Raw genomic sequence first — 17,653 nt, 5'->3', positions numbered from 1 at the left:
GGGTAAAGAAAATCTGGAATGAAACTTTGAGATTGATTTAACATTGTCAAAAGTTTTTCAATCTGGGAAACAAGGAGGTGTCCAAAACATTTAACTTCATAAATATAACTCAATGTCATAAACCTTAGGGTAGGAGCAAGCTGTGTAAAAGAGAGTGGGGGAATGAAGTATCCTCTCAATTCAAAATCGAACAATGCTTAACGACCTCTTTCAGTTCTCTCTTTGAATCCAAATGTATGCGTTTAATCGAGTGACTCGAAATCTTGATAATTTGCAAATGGAGTCAATCTTGGATTGTCAGCGCTGCAAGGTGTGGGAAATTTTCTGCAACGCCTAAGAAAAACTCATCAGTGATGGCAATGTCATCCAAGGTTAACCTCAGATTTTCACATATATGCATGTGAGGCCTGCAAGGGAATGATTCTGAATCTAATTCAAAAGAAACATCTGTTATACAATTATGAATTATTACAGTAAAAGGGTTCAAGACCTGGTGCTTCGACTTCAACATAACCATTTCCCTGTATAACAATACTACATTGCTTAAGTTTTAGAAGCTTGCTCACCTTTACGTTCACAAGATCTCTACTGGAATAAATATTCAAGATTTCAATCAATGGGCAGCTCGACATTATGTTTTGAAGCATCTCTTTGCTTAAATCCACGCTAAGATACGGCTTTTGGAGATGATGACACCTTATTATCCTTGATTACTTGGGGCTTTAACTGGAATTGGCCCATAAGACACAATTTGACGAGTAATTTCGCTTCAAAAATTGTTTTTGAGGCAACGTAGAATTACAAGAGTGTATAAAAATTCAAGGTTTCTCCCACCATTGTCCACAGCATTTTGGAGCCATGTATTGACATGATCAGGCGTAAGCGCCGGGAACTCAAAAAGTTTAACTGCAATCTTCAAAGAATCAATACAACTTAATTGGGGCGTCAGCCATGTGCTCAACCATGCCTTAGACAATACACTCATTTTTGCTGGTTCTTTGGGTTTGAGGAATGAAGGTACGTGATGCCAGTGATGTGTTCTGGCAGTTTGGACATGCCCATCATCTCCAAGACTACCACTGTCGGCCATGGAGACAAACCCCCCCAGCTTCTGAAGTTAAGACTACTTGTAGACATTGAAACTCGCCAACCTTTTGTTTTCTTATTAATAGTGATTTTCTTCTAAACCAGCACGTATATAAAATATAGTTAGCTTTAATTATCACACATACGCATAAGAATATAATAATTAGAGATAATTTTAACACATATAATAATTGGAGACGGAGAAAATGATTGGTGAACATAGTTGTAAATGGGCATTTTTAAATTTTAATTACCAACATTTTTTAGATATAATTTCTTGAAACTTTTCATTTTTCTTATTAGTGTCATGACTGAAATGCAACGATTCTAATTAAAAGACAAGAGGGTAATTTGGACACAGTAAAAATTGAGATCAAAATGGTTGAGTATTCAGTCAGTACAAAAAGTGCATGCGGCATTCAATGTTTGATATATTAAGAACATGATAGTCATTTTTTTTATTACACTGAACTTCTTATAAAATAATTTCAAATGTCTTCTAAAAATATTTTGCTTTTCCTAAGAAGTAGGAAGAAATTTTCTAATATTCCAAACACTCATAATATAGGTAACTAATTAGAGGAAGTTATTAATAAAACCAAGCACAACTGGAAACTAACAGTTAGATATCGATAGGAATTATAATAATCTAGTCTCAAAAACTTTTTTCGACCCTTAAAGCTTTTCATGATATTCTTGCCGAAACAACAAAAAATCAAATTTGAAGATCATGAACATCCATCTCAATCATGCTCCAATCACAAAAAAGTTTAAACTAAAATACCACTATCAATCATTAACACCAATTGAAAGAGCACTATCAATCATTTACACCAAACATTAATAGCCAAAAATCACTTAGACCAATCCTTAATAGTAAAAAAAAAAACCACTAAAATTGAAAATACAATCTTAAAATCACATGAAGGTAAACAACAAATCAATCACAAAAAGTGAAAATTTAATTCATAATATACAACATAAAATGATTGGTGAATATAGTTGTAATTGGGCATTTTTTAATTTTAATTGTCAATATTTTTTAGATATAATTTATTGAAACTTTTCATTTTTCTTATTAGTATCATGATTGAAATGCAATAACTCTAATTAAAAGATATGAGGGTAATTTAAACATAACAAAAACTAAGATCAAAATATACTTACGCTTATAGTCCCTATTGTCAATACTCATCATACTTTTTATATAGTAATAATAATGACTAGTTGTAATTTGTAACGATGACTTACAATTGTCATAGCAGCCGGATTTTGTGTAATAGTAGCAAAGGACTCGTGATGAAAACAGACGAATCCAAGACGTGTTAGCAAAAATGTGTCATAAAAGGGATAAGGGCAAGAATGATTACAGTAGCAATGGATCTTGAACAGTGTAAGAGTTTTTCACTTTTGTCCAGATTATAACTCATTGTTAACTGCTTGTACATCTTTGTAATAAAGAGCTAGTATTCAAGTTGGCTCATATATGTTAATTGATTTAGAGCTATATATGAGATGTTTTTTGGACCTTACAATTTTAATTTTTACATTATTAGCAAAATTTGATCCGTGAATTTTTCTAAACGGTTGTCACAACAATCCGTGCCCCTTGTCCATCCTCAAAACCCTTGACTAACTCTCCCCCCCCCCCCCCCCCAATATAAATGTTCCTCCTCCACCGACCATCACCAATTTCCTTCCTCACCTTGGTTCATATTTTTTTCTCTCACGATTCATCGTCAACCTACAAGTAGTAATTAAGCAGTAAACCTCTTTCCCCCGCCTAAACCACATTTCTTTAAACATGGACAGCATTTTGAGTCCCATAGATTCATGCAAACCAGCTGAAAACAAAAACGTGGGCTGTCCCGCCACCAATGGCAATGTTTCCGCCGTCGAAGCCTCCTCCAGTTCTCATCCTCCTTCCATGATAGTCGGGCCTGAAGCCACCCTGGGCCGCCACATCGCTCACAGGCTGGTTGAGATTGGCGTGAACGACATATTCTCCGTGCCTGGCGACTTTAACCTCACCCTTCTCGACCACTTAATTGCTGAACCAGGGCTCAACAATATCGGATGCTGTAATGAGCTGAATGCGGGCTATGCTGCTGATGGCTATGCCAGGGCTCGCGGGGTAGGTGCATGCGTCGTTACCTTCACTGTGGGTGGACTCAGTGTGCTTAATGCTATTGCCGGGGCTTACAGTGAGAATCTTCCAGTGATTTGTATCGTTGGAGGGCCTAACACGAATGATTATGGGACTAATAGGATTCTTCATCATACTATTGGCCTTCCTGATTTTAGCCAGGAATTGAGATGTTTCCAGACCGTCACTTGCTATCAGGTAATTAAGGATTCTTACACTTGCTCTTTGATGTGCAGTTCTATTCATACACAAATTTTTTTTTTTCTGAATTTGGATTCTAGATTCATTTTCCATCAATTTTTTATTTGTCAATTTATTTGTTTTTTCTGAATTTGGATTTTTTCGTCCAAGTTTTTATTTATCAATATGCAGTGGAAGGTAATATTTAAAAAATCTTCCTTGCTTTGCATATAACTAATTTGGTTTCTTATGCCATAAATTTGCACTGCAGACAAATTCTATACTTGAAAATGTATATTGCAGATTAAAAAAGAATCTGAGAAATCCTCGAATGTAATTTGCACACTTTTCAGTTCATCCATAGCCATTGTGGTACCTACTATTTTGAGAAAAATGTCTACAAAGTAAGAACTTCTATTTTTTAAGTCCCCAGTTACAAGCAATTTAATCCCAGAACTTCCTACCTTCTAAATCTGCATGAACTATTGTTTATCCAAGGACTTAATCGCTTGAAGCGCTCAATTACATATTTCGTGCAAACTCTTTCGCTCCCATCCATAGGAACTTTTCATTGTTTATAGTGGCTGATATTTCAATTATTTTTTTCCTGTAAATGGCTGACAATACCTTTTTGCGTTTCAAGCTCCATTCCTTTGTCTTTGCACTTGTCCATTTATGATTAGTATTCTTGTTAATGGACTACTATTACTGAATTTTACTTGATGATGCTTAAAAACTAAACATCAATTAGCTCAACACACACAATTTGATCAGATCTGCACTATACAAATAACCCCTACCCTTGACCCGACTAAGACTGAGACATATTGATTTAAATCAGGTGGATGTCAAATCCTCCACAATTGTCACCATTGCATGTTTTGGATTTTTTGATTGCTGCTTTTTGTCCTGAAGGCTTGAGAATGGCTGTGATTTTTTTTTCCCTTTTTGTTGGGGGTGAATTTTCTGTGCTAGGCAGTGGTTAATAACTTAGAAGATGCACATGAACAAATTGATAGAGCCATCTCCACTGCTCTGAAAGAAAGCAAGCCAGTCTACATTAGCGTCAGTTGCAACTTGGCAGGCATCCCTCATCCAACTTTCGACAGAGAGCCCATTCCATTTTCAATCTCACCAAGGTACATTAAATTGATTATAAGCTTAAATGCTTGTTAGATTCATTCTTGGATTATAGGAAATCAACTGATGCCTGAGACTATTACATGGATGCAGATTGAGTAATGAGAGGGGACTCCAGGCTGCAGTAGAAGCAGCAGCAGCCTTCTTGAACAAAGCAGTGAAGCCAGTCATGGTTGGAGGCCCAAAGCTGAGAGTTGCAAAAGCTTGTGATGCATTCGTTGAATTGGCTGACGCCTGTGGTTACGCAGTTTCCGTGATGCCATCAGCGAAGGGCCTAGTGCCAGAGCACCACCCTCACTTTATTGGCACTTATTGGGGTGCAGTTAGCACAGCCTTTTGCTCTGAGATTGTGGAATCTGCTGATGCTTATATATTCGTCGGTCCAATCTTCAATGACTACAGTTCAGTTGGATATTCACTCTTGCTCAAGAAGGAAAAAGCCATCATTGTGCAGCCTGACCGCGTTGTCATTGGCAACGGACCTGCTTTTGGTTGCGTGCTCATGAAAGATTTCCTTCACGAATTGGCCAAAAAGATCAAGAAGAATAACACTGCCCATGAAAATTATCGACGGATCTTTGTCCCTGAAGGGCTTCCCCTGAAAAGTGAGCCTACTGAGCCATTAAGGGTCAATGTACTATTCCAGCACATCCAGAAGATGCTTTCTAGCCAAACAGCTGTGATTGCTGAGACAGGTGATTCCTGGTTCAACTGCCAGAAGCTCAAATTACCAGAAGGATGTGGGTAGGTATCGATGTCATTTAGTGCTTTTTCATCCATTTTCTTTCTATAAAAATTAACGAGCAAAAATTGGTGCTGCAGATATGAGTTTCAAATGCAATATGGCTCCATTGGGTGGTCCGTTGGTGCTACGCTTGGCTATGCTCAATCCGTACCTGAAAAGCGGGTGATTGCTTGCATTGGTGATGGGAGCTTTCAGGTGAGAAATAATTACACTTAATTGGGGAAATCTCATTGATCTTTAAGAGCATGAGGTTTCGGGGCTAATAAAATTTTTGTGTTGCAGGTGACTGCCCAAGATGTGAGTACAATGATTCGTTCCAACCAAAAGACTATCATCTTCTTGATTAACAACGGAGGATACACCATAGAGGTTGAAATTCATGATGGTCCATACAATGTGATTAAGAACTGGAACTACACTGGATTAGTGGATGCACTTTGCAATGGTGAAGGCAATTGCTGGACCACAAAGGTAATTCCTGCTTTGTGCTAACCCCGCCCAAAGGAGAGGGGAGTAAAAAAGAAAAAAGTAGCCTATGACTGCAATATATTAATATTCTGTTGCGACGGATTATTATTATGGTGATACAAATTTTCAGGTATGCTGTGAAGAGGAACTAGTTAACGCAATTGAAACAGCAACTGGGGAGAAGAAAGACTGTTTGTGCTTCATAGAAGTGATCGTTCACAAAGATGACACAAGCAAAGAGTTGCTCGAATGGGGATCCAGAGTTTCATCTGCCAATAGCCGCCCACCAAATCCTCAGTGAAGAGTGGAAACTACTTCCAATCCAAGTTAAATGGATGGCTTTATATCACTAATTCCTTGAATTTGGATATGACTTGCGCTGGAATAAATGGTGCTTTTACCAAATATATGTAATGGAGTTCAACTTTGCTTAATTATCTTTATTGGAGTGTTGGCTGCAAGTCACTAATTCAAATGTGAATTTGAGAACTGCGTGCTTTTCTCAGACTACTGCTGCTACTTCTTCTTTTTCTGTTCCAGACTTCATTATGCATAATCTTATATCTTATCAGTGCAAGTGCCCATGTTTGCTTACATAAAGCAAATCAAACCCTGAAATGGGTAAGATATGCATGGTGAAAGTTATTTTACCATAGGGTTGACCCATAGAAAGGCATTAGCTCGCTAAAGACTCCAAAAATAGTCTGGACAAATATGAGAAAAAAATTATATATATATACTAGCAATGGAGCACGTGCTTTGCACGTGAACATGATGCTTTTATATTTTTTTCCTTTAAAACTTTTAGAAAATCAATTATTTTGAAGGAATAAAGATAATTGAGGAAAAAAATGTGATATTTAATATTTATATTAGTTTATATTTTTTTGAACTTAGTTTGCCCTAACCAATACAATTGTACAAGCAATAAATCATTCTTTGTTCCAAGAGCACTTTTATTTTGTAACAATATTGACATTTTTTGTTTTATTTTTGTCTTTTGGTTAAATTCAGATGATCTAAATGCTTTTTTTTTTCATGCCATTTGAGTTTAAATTTTAAATTTTTTGAATAATTTATTGCTTCCCTTTAAGTCATTCTATGAATTGTTCATTAGTTTCAGTAAGATTTTCTAATTATTATTTTTTTTTTTGCTAACAGTGGATTGTAAAATAATCTATGATGCTATTGTAATTATAATAGTATATAAACATATTGAAATTCCATAATTCAAATTTAAATAGCTTAACTTTGAAGAAAAATATTTTGATTTGATGTAATTTATTGTATTTCTCACTGATGACATGCTTTATGATTATAAAGTTTATATGATTAAAATTTGTCAGATTTTAAGATTATTTGTTATGTAATAGTCAAACTGAACATGGATATATTTTTATTCACTTGTAAAGTTCACATTGAAATTGATATTTATAAAAAAAATATTGTTTTGGCTTAATTCAACATAACTCAAAGGTATGTTTCACCTTTGTAATTATTATTATGATTGCCATTGATGGATATAATATTCATTAATTGTAGTTTAATATTGTTAGTTGTTACAAGAATATGATTGATAAAGTTCATTAAATTTAATCTTTATTGCAATTTAAATAAATAAATTCCTAATATAAAACTCTTTGCCTACCTTGGTACTCTATTTCCTATTATATTTTGAATTAAAGTTTTTTTTTTTTACTCAAAACTGATAAACGCATATTAAAATGGTGCTCTTAAGGCTTAATTTAGTTGCATCCAAAAAATAAAAAGACTTGTGGTACTTTTTAAGAGACTCATAGTACCAATTTATTATATTTTGTTTCATGTTTGAAGTACTCTCTAAACTTGGATTTTGAAAAAAAAAATTTTTGTTCTTCTTTCTTTTGGTAAATTAAAAAGTAAGGAACCTTTCATTTTTGTAACTGTTAGCATGTTTGATATTATTTATTAACGATAAAATGCAGCACAATTTGTCCATTTATTAGAGAGGAATGTAATTTTGGCATCACAAAAACTAATATAATTTTTTATTACACTATTAACCACTAAGATTCACCATATTATTTTATAATTCATAAATAAAATTTGTCCTTCTTTTTTCGATTTAATTCACTATAACTCAAGGGAATGTTTTTCATTCTTGTAATTGTTGGCATAATTGATATTAATATAGATGAAATGCAATGAATTTGTTGTTCTTTTTTTGGTTTAATGCACCAAAATCACCACAATTCAAGAAATGTTTATTTGTAACTGTTAGCATAAATCTTATTAATTATTAAGAAAATGCAATGTAATCTTGTCTATCTATTAGTGTCAAGGGCAATATTGGTATCATAAAAATTAAGATTGATTTTTGCTTACACTCGCAATAAAGACTCATCATGCTTTTTATATAGTAAAGTAATAGATAGATAGATAGATAGATATATAGATAATAGATAATAGATATATTATTCGTTGGACCATTGTGTGTGTGTGTGTGTGTCAAATTGGCTTTATGTTATTCTTACTCCATGATCGCCCATCACTTTTCACCTACCAAGTGAAATTGGAGAGATGGGCACAGAAACAATTGAGTAGTGCATCAATATGAAGCGGAACTCTTGTTCCAAAAAGGAAAACGACAAATACGAGACCTACACATATAATCGGCCATGCCACATTTAATTTTTCATGTTTAAATTAAATGTCACTCATTAATCTTCTCTCTTGGCTTTTCTTTTGATAGTCTTGTTTTAGTTGTAAATTGAAATTTAATTGACCAATGGAACAGTTAAGAGTTCAAAATTTTTTCACAGGATGAATGTGAAGTGAGTCAGGTGGTGACTGAAAGTGATGAAGGACCTTATCCGGAAGCAGCGTGAGTGGAGAGAAATGGGGAGCGTCTGATTTTGCATTTCAGGTGTCCCTCTGGCAAAGGCTACAAATTGTTACTACAAATTTGACTGCTTTCTGAGCCAGGGATTCACTGCCTTACAAGGATCAAGACACCAATTCTGTGAAAGATATCAGTGATTTCCACTTCTTAACGTCTATCAAGGATTAATTTGCCTGGATTGGTCCATTAATTTGTTCTCCATCTATTGCAGAACTGTCATTCGCTGGTATCCAATTAGGATCCAGTTCCTCCATGATGATCCAACCATTAGGATCGTCTTCAACTGGTAAAACATTGAAATTAGAAGGGTCATACACAATATCTCCAAGGGCTGCATCAACAATAGCTCCACTGCTGCCGGCAATATCTGGCTCCTCGTTGTTCATGTTTGATGCTGCAGGTGGAGTACTGGTACTTAGTACCATCCTAGTACTCCAATCAGAGCAATCGTTAGCACTAATCAGTAGGGTTAGATCTCAAATTCTTAGTGCGTCCAAATTGATCAATGTCCGATTTTCTCTTTGCTGATTTAGTCAACCCCTGATCATTGGATTCGACAATGCCATATCTTCATCTTGATACTAGTTTTCCTCCTTTAGAGCTTTTGGAGTCATCTCTATTTATCCGACAAAGTACTAAAGAAGTATCTAATTCGTTGTTTAGCCCTTCCAAACTATCACCATCAATATAGTACTCGTACATAGTCCATTGGCCCTGAGTCTCCTCTTTTGACTTAAACGTAAACGTCCTCTTCTTGCCAATTAGCTCCCCAGTGCCCGCCTTCTTGATAGGTTATGTGGCTGTATTGCCATGCCATTGCCCAAAACCAGCTGTCCCGTTTGTTGAATTCAAAGCCAAGCCTCAATTGATGACTTTTTCAAGCCAAAATTGAGGACTTTGAATTCTTTGGCTTAAGTTTCTAAATCCCACATCGGTTAAGTTTAACATTTGAGAGGTTGTTTGAGAACTATAAATAGCTCTCAAACAAACCAATTCAAGTACACCAAGCAAGAGCCAATAACTTGTTTTCTTCTCTCTCTTTGTAATATTTCTTCTAGTGAAATATTAAATTGTCGGTAGTGTCTGAGGACGTAGGCAAATTAGCCGAACCTCGTTAAATTCTGGTGTTCTATTTTATTGTCTATTTAGTAGGTATATTTGTAGGTATATTTGTAGTGAGTTATTGTGCAATTAAGTGCATATATAGGTGATTCTGTCTAGGAAATTGGTACTTAAGCAGGCCAGTGTGCCTCACCAAATATTTCCTGGGAATTACCATTTTTACAATTTTAGGTACAATAATTTACTCGTTATACCTTAACTTTGGTAGGGCTTCCGCAACAATTGGTATCAGAGCTCGAGGTTTCTTAGTATGCTCTGTGGTTGCAGCATGGTCTGATCTTCCACATCAGAAAAGATTTCTTGGGCTATTGTTACTCTACATTTAGGAGCTACTAAATATAATTAGTAGAGATGGCCGAAAGTAGATCTTCATCTACAATGCAAGCATCAACAAGCTCGTCATTATCTATTATGGCGAGAAATGTTATGACGAATACAAAATTAAATGTGGAGACATTTGATGGTACCGGTCATTTCGGCATGTGACAAAGTGAGATTCTAGACGCGCTCTTTAATCAAGGTCTAGACATTGCCATCGAAAAAGAGAAACCAGAAGAGATTGAAGAGAAGGAATGGAGGACGCTAAATCGTTTAGCGTGTGGTACAATTCGATCGTGTCTTTCAAGGGAACAAAAATATGTGTTCTCAAAAGAAACCTCTGCAAATAAATTATGGACTGGATTGGAGGAGAAGTTCTTGAAGAAAAATTGTCAGAACAGGCTCAACATGAAGAAGCGTTTATTTCGCTTCACTTATGTTCCTGGCACAACTCTAAGTGATCACATCACTAATTTCAATCAGTTAATCACTGATCTGATGAATTTAGATGTGACATTTGAAGACGAAGATTTGGCTCTCATGTTGTTGGGATCTCTTCCTGAGGAGTTTGAGCATCTTGAAACAACTCTACTCCATGGGAAAGCTGAGGTGTCCCTCAGTGAAGTTAGCTCTGCCCTGTACAGCTATGAGCTCAGAAGAAAAGACAAGCAAAATAGCAGAGATGGAGCAGCAGAAGCTCTGGTAACTAGAGGACGCTCACAAAACCAGAGAAAGGGGACGAGAAGAAGATCCAAGTCAAGAGCCAGACTAAGTAAAGATGAGTGTGCCTTTTGCAGAGAGAAAGGGCACTGGAAGAAGGACTGCCCAAAACTGAAGGGTAGACCTGACAAAGAAAAAGCTGTTGCGGATTCAAATGTATCTGAGTGCATTGATCAAAACTCAGATTTTTCATTAGCTGTCATGCCTACTGGTCATTCTAGTACATGGCTATTGGACTCAGGTTGTAGCCATCATATGACGTCCAATAGAGAATGGTTCTTTGATTTCAAGGAAAAAGAAGGTGGAGTCGTCTACACGGCAGATGAGACCACATTAGCAACAAATGGGGTTGGTTCAATTCGGCTAAGGAATCAGGATGGATCAATTAAGATTCTAACTGATGTCCGATATGTGCCAGAATTGAAAAAGAACCTCATTTCTGTGGGAGTACTAGAATCAATGGGCTACAAGGTGTCGGCATATAATGGAGTGATGAAAATCATTTCAGGTGCATTGGTGCTGGTGAAAGGAATCCGAAAAAATAATAACTTGTATTACTATCAAGGTAATGCAGTTGTTGGAGTAGCGGCCGTGGCTTCCAGTGATGATCGAGAATTGAAAGTAACCAGATTATGGCATATGCGCTTAGGGCATGCCGGAGAAAAATCTTTGAATCTTCTGATGAATCAAGGACTATTAAAAGGAGCCAGTGTTTGCAAGTTAGATTTTTGCGAGCATTGTGTCAAAGGAAAGCAGACAAGGGTAAAATTTGGCACTGCAATTCACGATACCAAGGGTATTTTGGATTATGTGCACTCTGATGTGTGGGGACCTTCCAAAACAACTTCTTTGGGAGGCAAGAATTATTTTGTTACCTTTGTCGATGACTTCTCTCGAAGAGTATGGGTGTATACTATGAAGGCGAAAAGTGAAGTATTGGAAATTTTCATCAAGTGGAAAAAGATGGTGGAAACTCAAACAGAAAGAAAGATCAAACGCCTTCGAACAGACAACGGAGGTGAATACACTAGTGATCCGTTCATGGAGGTCTGTGAAAATGAAGGCATTGTTCGGCACTTCACAGTCAGAGATACACCACAGCAAAACGGGGTGGCAGAGCGTATGAACCGGACATTGGTGGAGAAAGTTCGGTGTATGTTGTCCAATGCTGAGTTGGGCAGACAATTTTGGGCTGAGGCTTTAGCATATGCAAATCACCTCGTTAATCGCTTACCATCAACTGCTATTGGCGGCAAAACGCCATTAGAGAAATGGTCGGGAAAACCTGCTACAGATTATGATTCCTTACATGTGTTTGGTTCTACTGCATATTATCATGTTAAAGAATCAAAGTTGGATCCAAGGGCGAAGAAGGCGCTCTTTATGGGGATCACAACAGGCATTAAAGGTTATCGCCTTTGGTGTCCCGAAACGAAAAAGATAGTTTTCAGTAGGGATGTCATCTTTGATGAATCTACCATGTTAACAAAGGTAGATGTACAGCAGAATGATAGTACTCCCCAACAGGTGGAGAGCACTCCTAAGCAGATGGAGTTTGAAAGAAGCATTATCAGACCAGCAGTGGATATCGGAGTAGATGAAAGGACTCCTATGGTAGAAGAAGAATCAACTGAAGAAAATGTTCCAGTTGAAGAACTTTCACAGCAACATGAATCAATTGCAACCAGTAGGCCAAAGAGGACAATCAGAAAACCTGCTCGTTTTGCTGATATAGTGGCCTATGCATCCCCAACCATAAATGTTGATATTCCTGCCACTTTCAATGAAGCAGCTCAAAGTTCGGATAAAGAAAAGTGGAGGATTGCAATGGATGAAGAAGTACATTCCCTTCATAAGAATCAAACATGGAGGCTAACCAGTCTTCCAAAGGGAAAGAAGGCAATCGGATGCAAGTGGGTATATGCAAAGAAGGAAGGATTTCCTGACAAGTCTGGTGTTCGCTACAAAGCAAGATTGGTGGCTAAAGGCTACGCTCAGAAGGAGGGAATTGATTACAACGAAGTGTTTTCTCCAGTCGTGAAACATTCCTCCATCAGAATTTTATTGGCTTTGGTAGCACAATTGGATCTGGAACTTGTCCAATTAGATGTAAAAACTGCGTTTTTACATGGTGACTTGGAAGAGGAAATCTACATGACTCAGCCAGAAGGATTCAAAGTTGCTGGTAAAGAAAAGATGGCATGCAAGCTTGACAAATCGTTGTATGGATTGAAGCAGTCTCCAAGACAGTGGTATAAGCGATTTGACAAGTTTATGATGGGGCAAAGGTACACAAGAAGCAAATATGATGATTGTGTATATTTGCGCAAGCTACGAGATGGATCCTACATATATCTTCTTCGTTATGTTGATGATATGTTGATAGCTTCCAAGGATCAAGGTGAGATTGAAAAATTGAAATCTCATTTGAGTCGGGAGTTTGAAATGAAGGATCTCGACGAAGCCAAGAAAATTCTCGGCATGGAGATAAGTAGAGATAGAAGATTGGGGAGGCTTTATTTGACACAGAAAGAGTATCTTAGTAAAGTATTAAAGAGGTTTGGTATGAATGAAAAGACTAAACCTGTTAGTACTCCACTTGCTCCTCATTTCAAGTTTAGTGCATCGTTATCTCCAAAGAATGATGCAGAACGAGAATATATGGCAAAGGTACCGTATGCAAATGCGGTGGGTAGCTTGATGTATGCTATGGTGTGTACAAGGCCCGACATTTCACAAGCAGTTGGAGTTGTGAGCAGGTACATGCATGATCCTGGCAAGGAGCATTGGCAAGCTGTGAAATGGATTTTACGGTATATTTTGAACACCGTAGATGTTGGATTAGTATTTGAGCGGGATGAGAAGATTGGTCAAGGCGTAGTTGGATATTGTGATTCCGACTACGCAGGAGATCAAGATACACGTCGATCAACGACTGGGTATGTTTTTACACTTGCTAAGGCACCAGTCAGTTGGAGGTCTACCTTACAGTCAACAGTTGCTTTTTCTACTACAGAGGCGGAGTATATGGCAGTTACGGAAGCTGTTAAGGAAGCAATTTGGCTTCATGGATTGCTTGATGAATTGGGAATTGGACAGAAGTCTATCAAAGTTCATTGTGATAGTCAGAGTGCTATTCATTTAGCAAAGAACCAAGTTTATCATGCAAGGACGAAGCATATCGACGTACGGTATCATTTTGTGAGGAAGATTTTGGAAGATAGTACGATACTACTTCAAAAGATTCAGACCAAGGAGAATCCTGCTGATATGCTTACGAAGGTTGTGACAACTATCAAATTCCAACATTGTTTGAATTTGATAAATGTTGTGCACAACTTGAAGATTGGCGCTTGACAACGCATTTGAAGACACCACCGAATTTGAGGGAAAAAAATTTGTATTTTTGGTGGGATTAGAAATTATGCCAAGGTGGAGATTTGTTGAATTCAAAGCCAAGCCTCAATTGATGACTTTTTCAAGCCAAAATTGAGGACTTTGAATTCTTTGGCCTAAGTTTCTAAATCCCACATCGGTTAAGTTTAACATTTGAGAGGTTGTTTGAGAACTATAAATAGCTCTCAAACAAACCAATTCAAGTACACCAAGCAAGAGCCAATAACTTGCTTTCTTCTCTCTCTTTGTAATATTTCTTCTAGTGAAATATTAAATTGTCGGTAGTGTCCGAGGACGTAGGCAAATTAGCCGAACCTCGTTAAATTCTGGTGTTCTATTTTATTGTCTATTTAGTAGCTATATTTGTAGTGAGTTATTGTGCAATTAAGTGCATATATAGGTGATTCTGTCTAGGAAATTGGTACTTAAGCAGGCCAGTGTGCCTCACCAAATATTTCCTGGGAATTACCATTTTTGCAATTTTAGGTACAATAATTTACTCGTTATACCTTAACTTTGGTAGGGCTTCCGCAACACCGTTCTTATTCTTGTCTCCCTTCTTCTTACCAACGCTGGATCGCCTCGTAAACACATAAAGTACTTTCTGATCACGAAAGACTTTGCCCAAAGGATCCACTACTGTCTGCCAAGGATCATTGTTGCAGAACAGATCCCATGGCGTCCCTTTCTCACCCTAGATATTTCTTTCGATCATGACCCTTTTCCATTCCAAACGCAATAGCTGATTCTTTACCATAGGTAGTACGTGATCAACTCTTCATCGGTAAGACAGAACCGAATTCCTAACCCGAAACTGGCCATCCTATTGCTTTCTTAATGTTTCTCGGAATCAAAAGTTATGAAATTGGAGGCATGGCGCAATGTATATATAGAGGAGTAGGGAGGGGCGTAAAAGTTTAGAAGTTGCCTAATATTGGTTATCCTTCTAGATTTGGAATTTGCTTTCACTCAAATTCCTAAACATCGTCGCGCCTTGCATAACCAAGTTGACTTTATTAGTATTACTACTAGACATAGTATTTAAAAAAAAAAAAAAGATCCAATCACTTAAGAATTCCACATGCCCTTGAAATCTATTGTAGAATTTAAAATAAAATTATTTCATGTGAAAAAATCATAAAACAATTGCATAAAATGTAATTTTAACAAAAAAAAAATTATTTAAATATTTAAAATTTCACAACGTGAGAGATATCTTACAACATTTTGCATTTTATCTCCATTTATTAATGTTCATAATTTGAGAAGGAACAGTTTTAACAATAGAAAAGTTTTCAAATTTAGTTGGTGTAATATTTTTTAGGGCAAATTCCACTTTATCTCCCTGTGGTTTAGCGTTTTTTTACATAACCCCCCTATGGTTTCAAAAGCTATACATAACCCCCTTATGGTTTGGATTAAAGTGTCAAAGTGACAGGAATGATTATTCATAACGGCGTCACCTAAAATGTGAAAATTACCCTTATGTAAAGTTGAAATATATGTATTAACCAAGGGGGGTTATGCGTATATTTTGAAAATCATAAGGGGGTTATATGGTAAAATATTAAACCACAAGGGGTTATATGGTAAAATATAAAAATTATACGGGGTTAATGTGTCATGTATTTATAAGGGTAATTTCGACATTTTTAGAAGTTCCGTTACGAGTGACTATTTCCGTTACTTTGACACTTTAATCCAAACCATGAGGGGGTTATGTATAGCTTTTGAAACCATAGGGGGTTATGTAAAAAAAGGGTAAACCACAGGGGGTAAAATGTAATTTACCCTATTTTTTTTAATAGAAGTGAAATATTTTGGAAACCTAGTTCTTGATTTTTCCCAAAAAAAAAAAAAAATGTATTGCGAGACATGGGTGATATGAAAAGCTTGGGCAAGGAGAAAAAAGAATAGAGAAAAATGGAGACAAGTGTACACTTATTGAAAATTTTGACATGTTTTAATGTAAAGGCTGCTGTGGCTTAACAGAGGGAGTAAAATGCAACAAAAATAACGTTAAAAAGAAAAGTACAAATAATATCAAGCTTTAGGAGGTTTGGTGCCTTTAACCCTATCTTCAAGAAAATATTGTAAGATATCGTACTAGCATCAATTTAGCAGAGTTAAAGAGGAGGTGGTGAGATTGACTTTGTGTTTGATATCGTCAGTAGAACACTGATGCGTCAGAGTTTACCAAGATAAATTGTAAAACTTGTCTGGTAATTTCTCATTTGCCAGGATAAATTTGCTAAGTTTGGTCATAAGAATTTGTAATCAAATTGACCCGCAACGTATCTTCTATCTCACTGTTTCATTTTCTATCTCACTTTTAATTATATTACTATTTTTCTTTTATAAAAATCATATTTTAATTATTTTTCGTTTCCTTGAGATCCAAAAAATATTAATCGAAGAATACACAAAATTTAACAACTCAAAAAATCAAATTGCATAAAAAAGTGAAATTTTTTAATGAAATTTTTGCTTTATTTTTAAATTTTTTATTATACATTGTTTTTTTGAGACTGATGTATTTATATATTACTCAATTAATAGTTATTAAATTTTAAAGAAATAAAAAAGGACTAAAATATAATATTTATGAAGAAGAAATAACAATATAATAAAAAGTGGAATAGAAGGTAGTGTGACAAAAGATCTGCTGCATGATTGACCCTACATGAATTTTAGTTTAAGGGATCGTTCAAAACAAAATTGATGATTTCAGGGATGCAAGGCGCTTATGAATGTTAATGTTGAAGGGCCGAATGAGAAGACGGGCAAAATTGCAAAGACTATTGCATTATGCGACTGCACCTTAGGTAAATGGGTTAAAAAGTACAATAAAAGCCATTATTTATGAAACTTGATTAAACTTGATAGAAATGGTGCAGGTGAGATACGGAAGAGAGGAGGGTGGGGGCATACGGATTTTTTTCTTTGATACAGAAAGTAGTGTCTATATTAGCATATTTTCTTTGACACAGAAATTTCATGTCATAGAAACTCTCCTACGGATTTTTTCTTTTCTTTAACACTACTGAGTTCTAATTGGTAGAAACAGGCGATCAAATATAGCTTCTGATTGACCTATGTGTATGTCTATAAAATTATGAGTCCACCATCAGCAGAACCATCACAATTGGCTTACAATTTTTTGGAGCTTCCTTCTACTTGTGGAATCCATTGACAACACACTTCTACCTTGTGCTAGAATTGGACAATCAGAAACTTGATTATGCTGTGACAAATTCTGGGATGTGTTAGGATTCATGCACTGATGGTTATAAAGTGGTAATAGGGCATAGAGCAATTGATACTCAGGATTCCCATGAATATGTCCTGCCTAATAAGGTCAAGTGAATGAGGTTTCATTGCAGCAAAACTGCAGAAACAAGGAAGGAGTTGTCATATACGTACTTTGGTTTGGGGGTTTTAGAGGGCTGCA

At 36.2% G+C, this 17,653-nt stretch overlaps 1 protein-coding gene across 1 annotated transcript; it reads left to right on the top strand.

Moving 5' to 3' along the window:
• Positions 1 to 2,778: 2,778 nt before the first annotated feature.
• On the top strand, positions 2,779 to 6,254 carry LOC113733693 (pyruvate decarboxylase 2-like). Its single transcript, XM_027259890.2, has 6 exons — positions 2,779 to 3,430; positions 4,388 to 4,551; positions 4,646 to 5,296; positions 5,375 to 5,492; positions 5,580 to 5,768; positions 5,896 to 6,254. The coding sequence occupies exons 1-6, from the start codon at positions 2,891 to 2,893 to the stop codon at positions 6,064 to 6,066; spliced, it is 1,833 nt and encodes a 610-aa protein (XP_027115691.2). The 5' UTR covers positions 2,779 to 2,890; the 3' UTR covers positions 6,067 to 6,254.
• Positions 6,255 to 17,653: the final 11,399 nt, after the last annotated feature.

The sequence above is a fragment of the Coffea arabica genome, chromosome 3c (genome assembly GCF_036785885.1).
Source record: "Coffea arabica cultivar ET-39 chromosome 3c, Coffea Arabica ET-39 HiFi, whole genome shotgun sequence".
Taxonomy (NCBI): Eukaryota; Viridiplantae; Streptophyta; class Magnoliopsida; order Gentianales; family Rubiaceae; genus Coffea; species Coffea arabica.
This window is presented reverse-complemented; position numbering and strand designations above follow the sequence as displayed.

Coding starts and splice junctions, on each gene's coding strand:
- LOC113733693 (XM_027259890.2), top strand. CDS start 2,891: ATGGACAGCATTTTGAGTCCCATAGATTCATGCAAACCAGCTGAAAAC. Junction 5,297..5,374: donor AAATTACCAGAAGGATGTGG/GTAGGTATCGAT, acceptor TTGGTGCTGCAG/ATATGAGTTTCAAATGCAAT. Junction 5,493..5,579: donor TTGGTGATGGGAGCTTTCAG/GTGAGAAATAAT, acceptor TTTGTGTTGCAG/GTGACTGCCCAAGATGTGAG.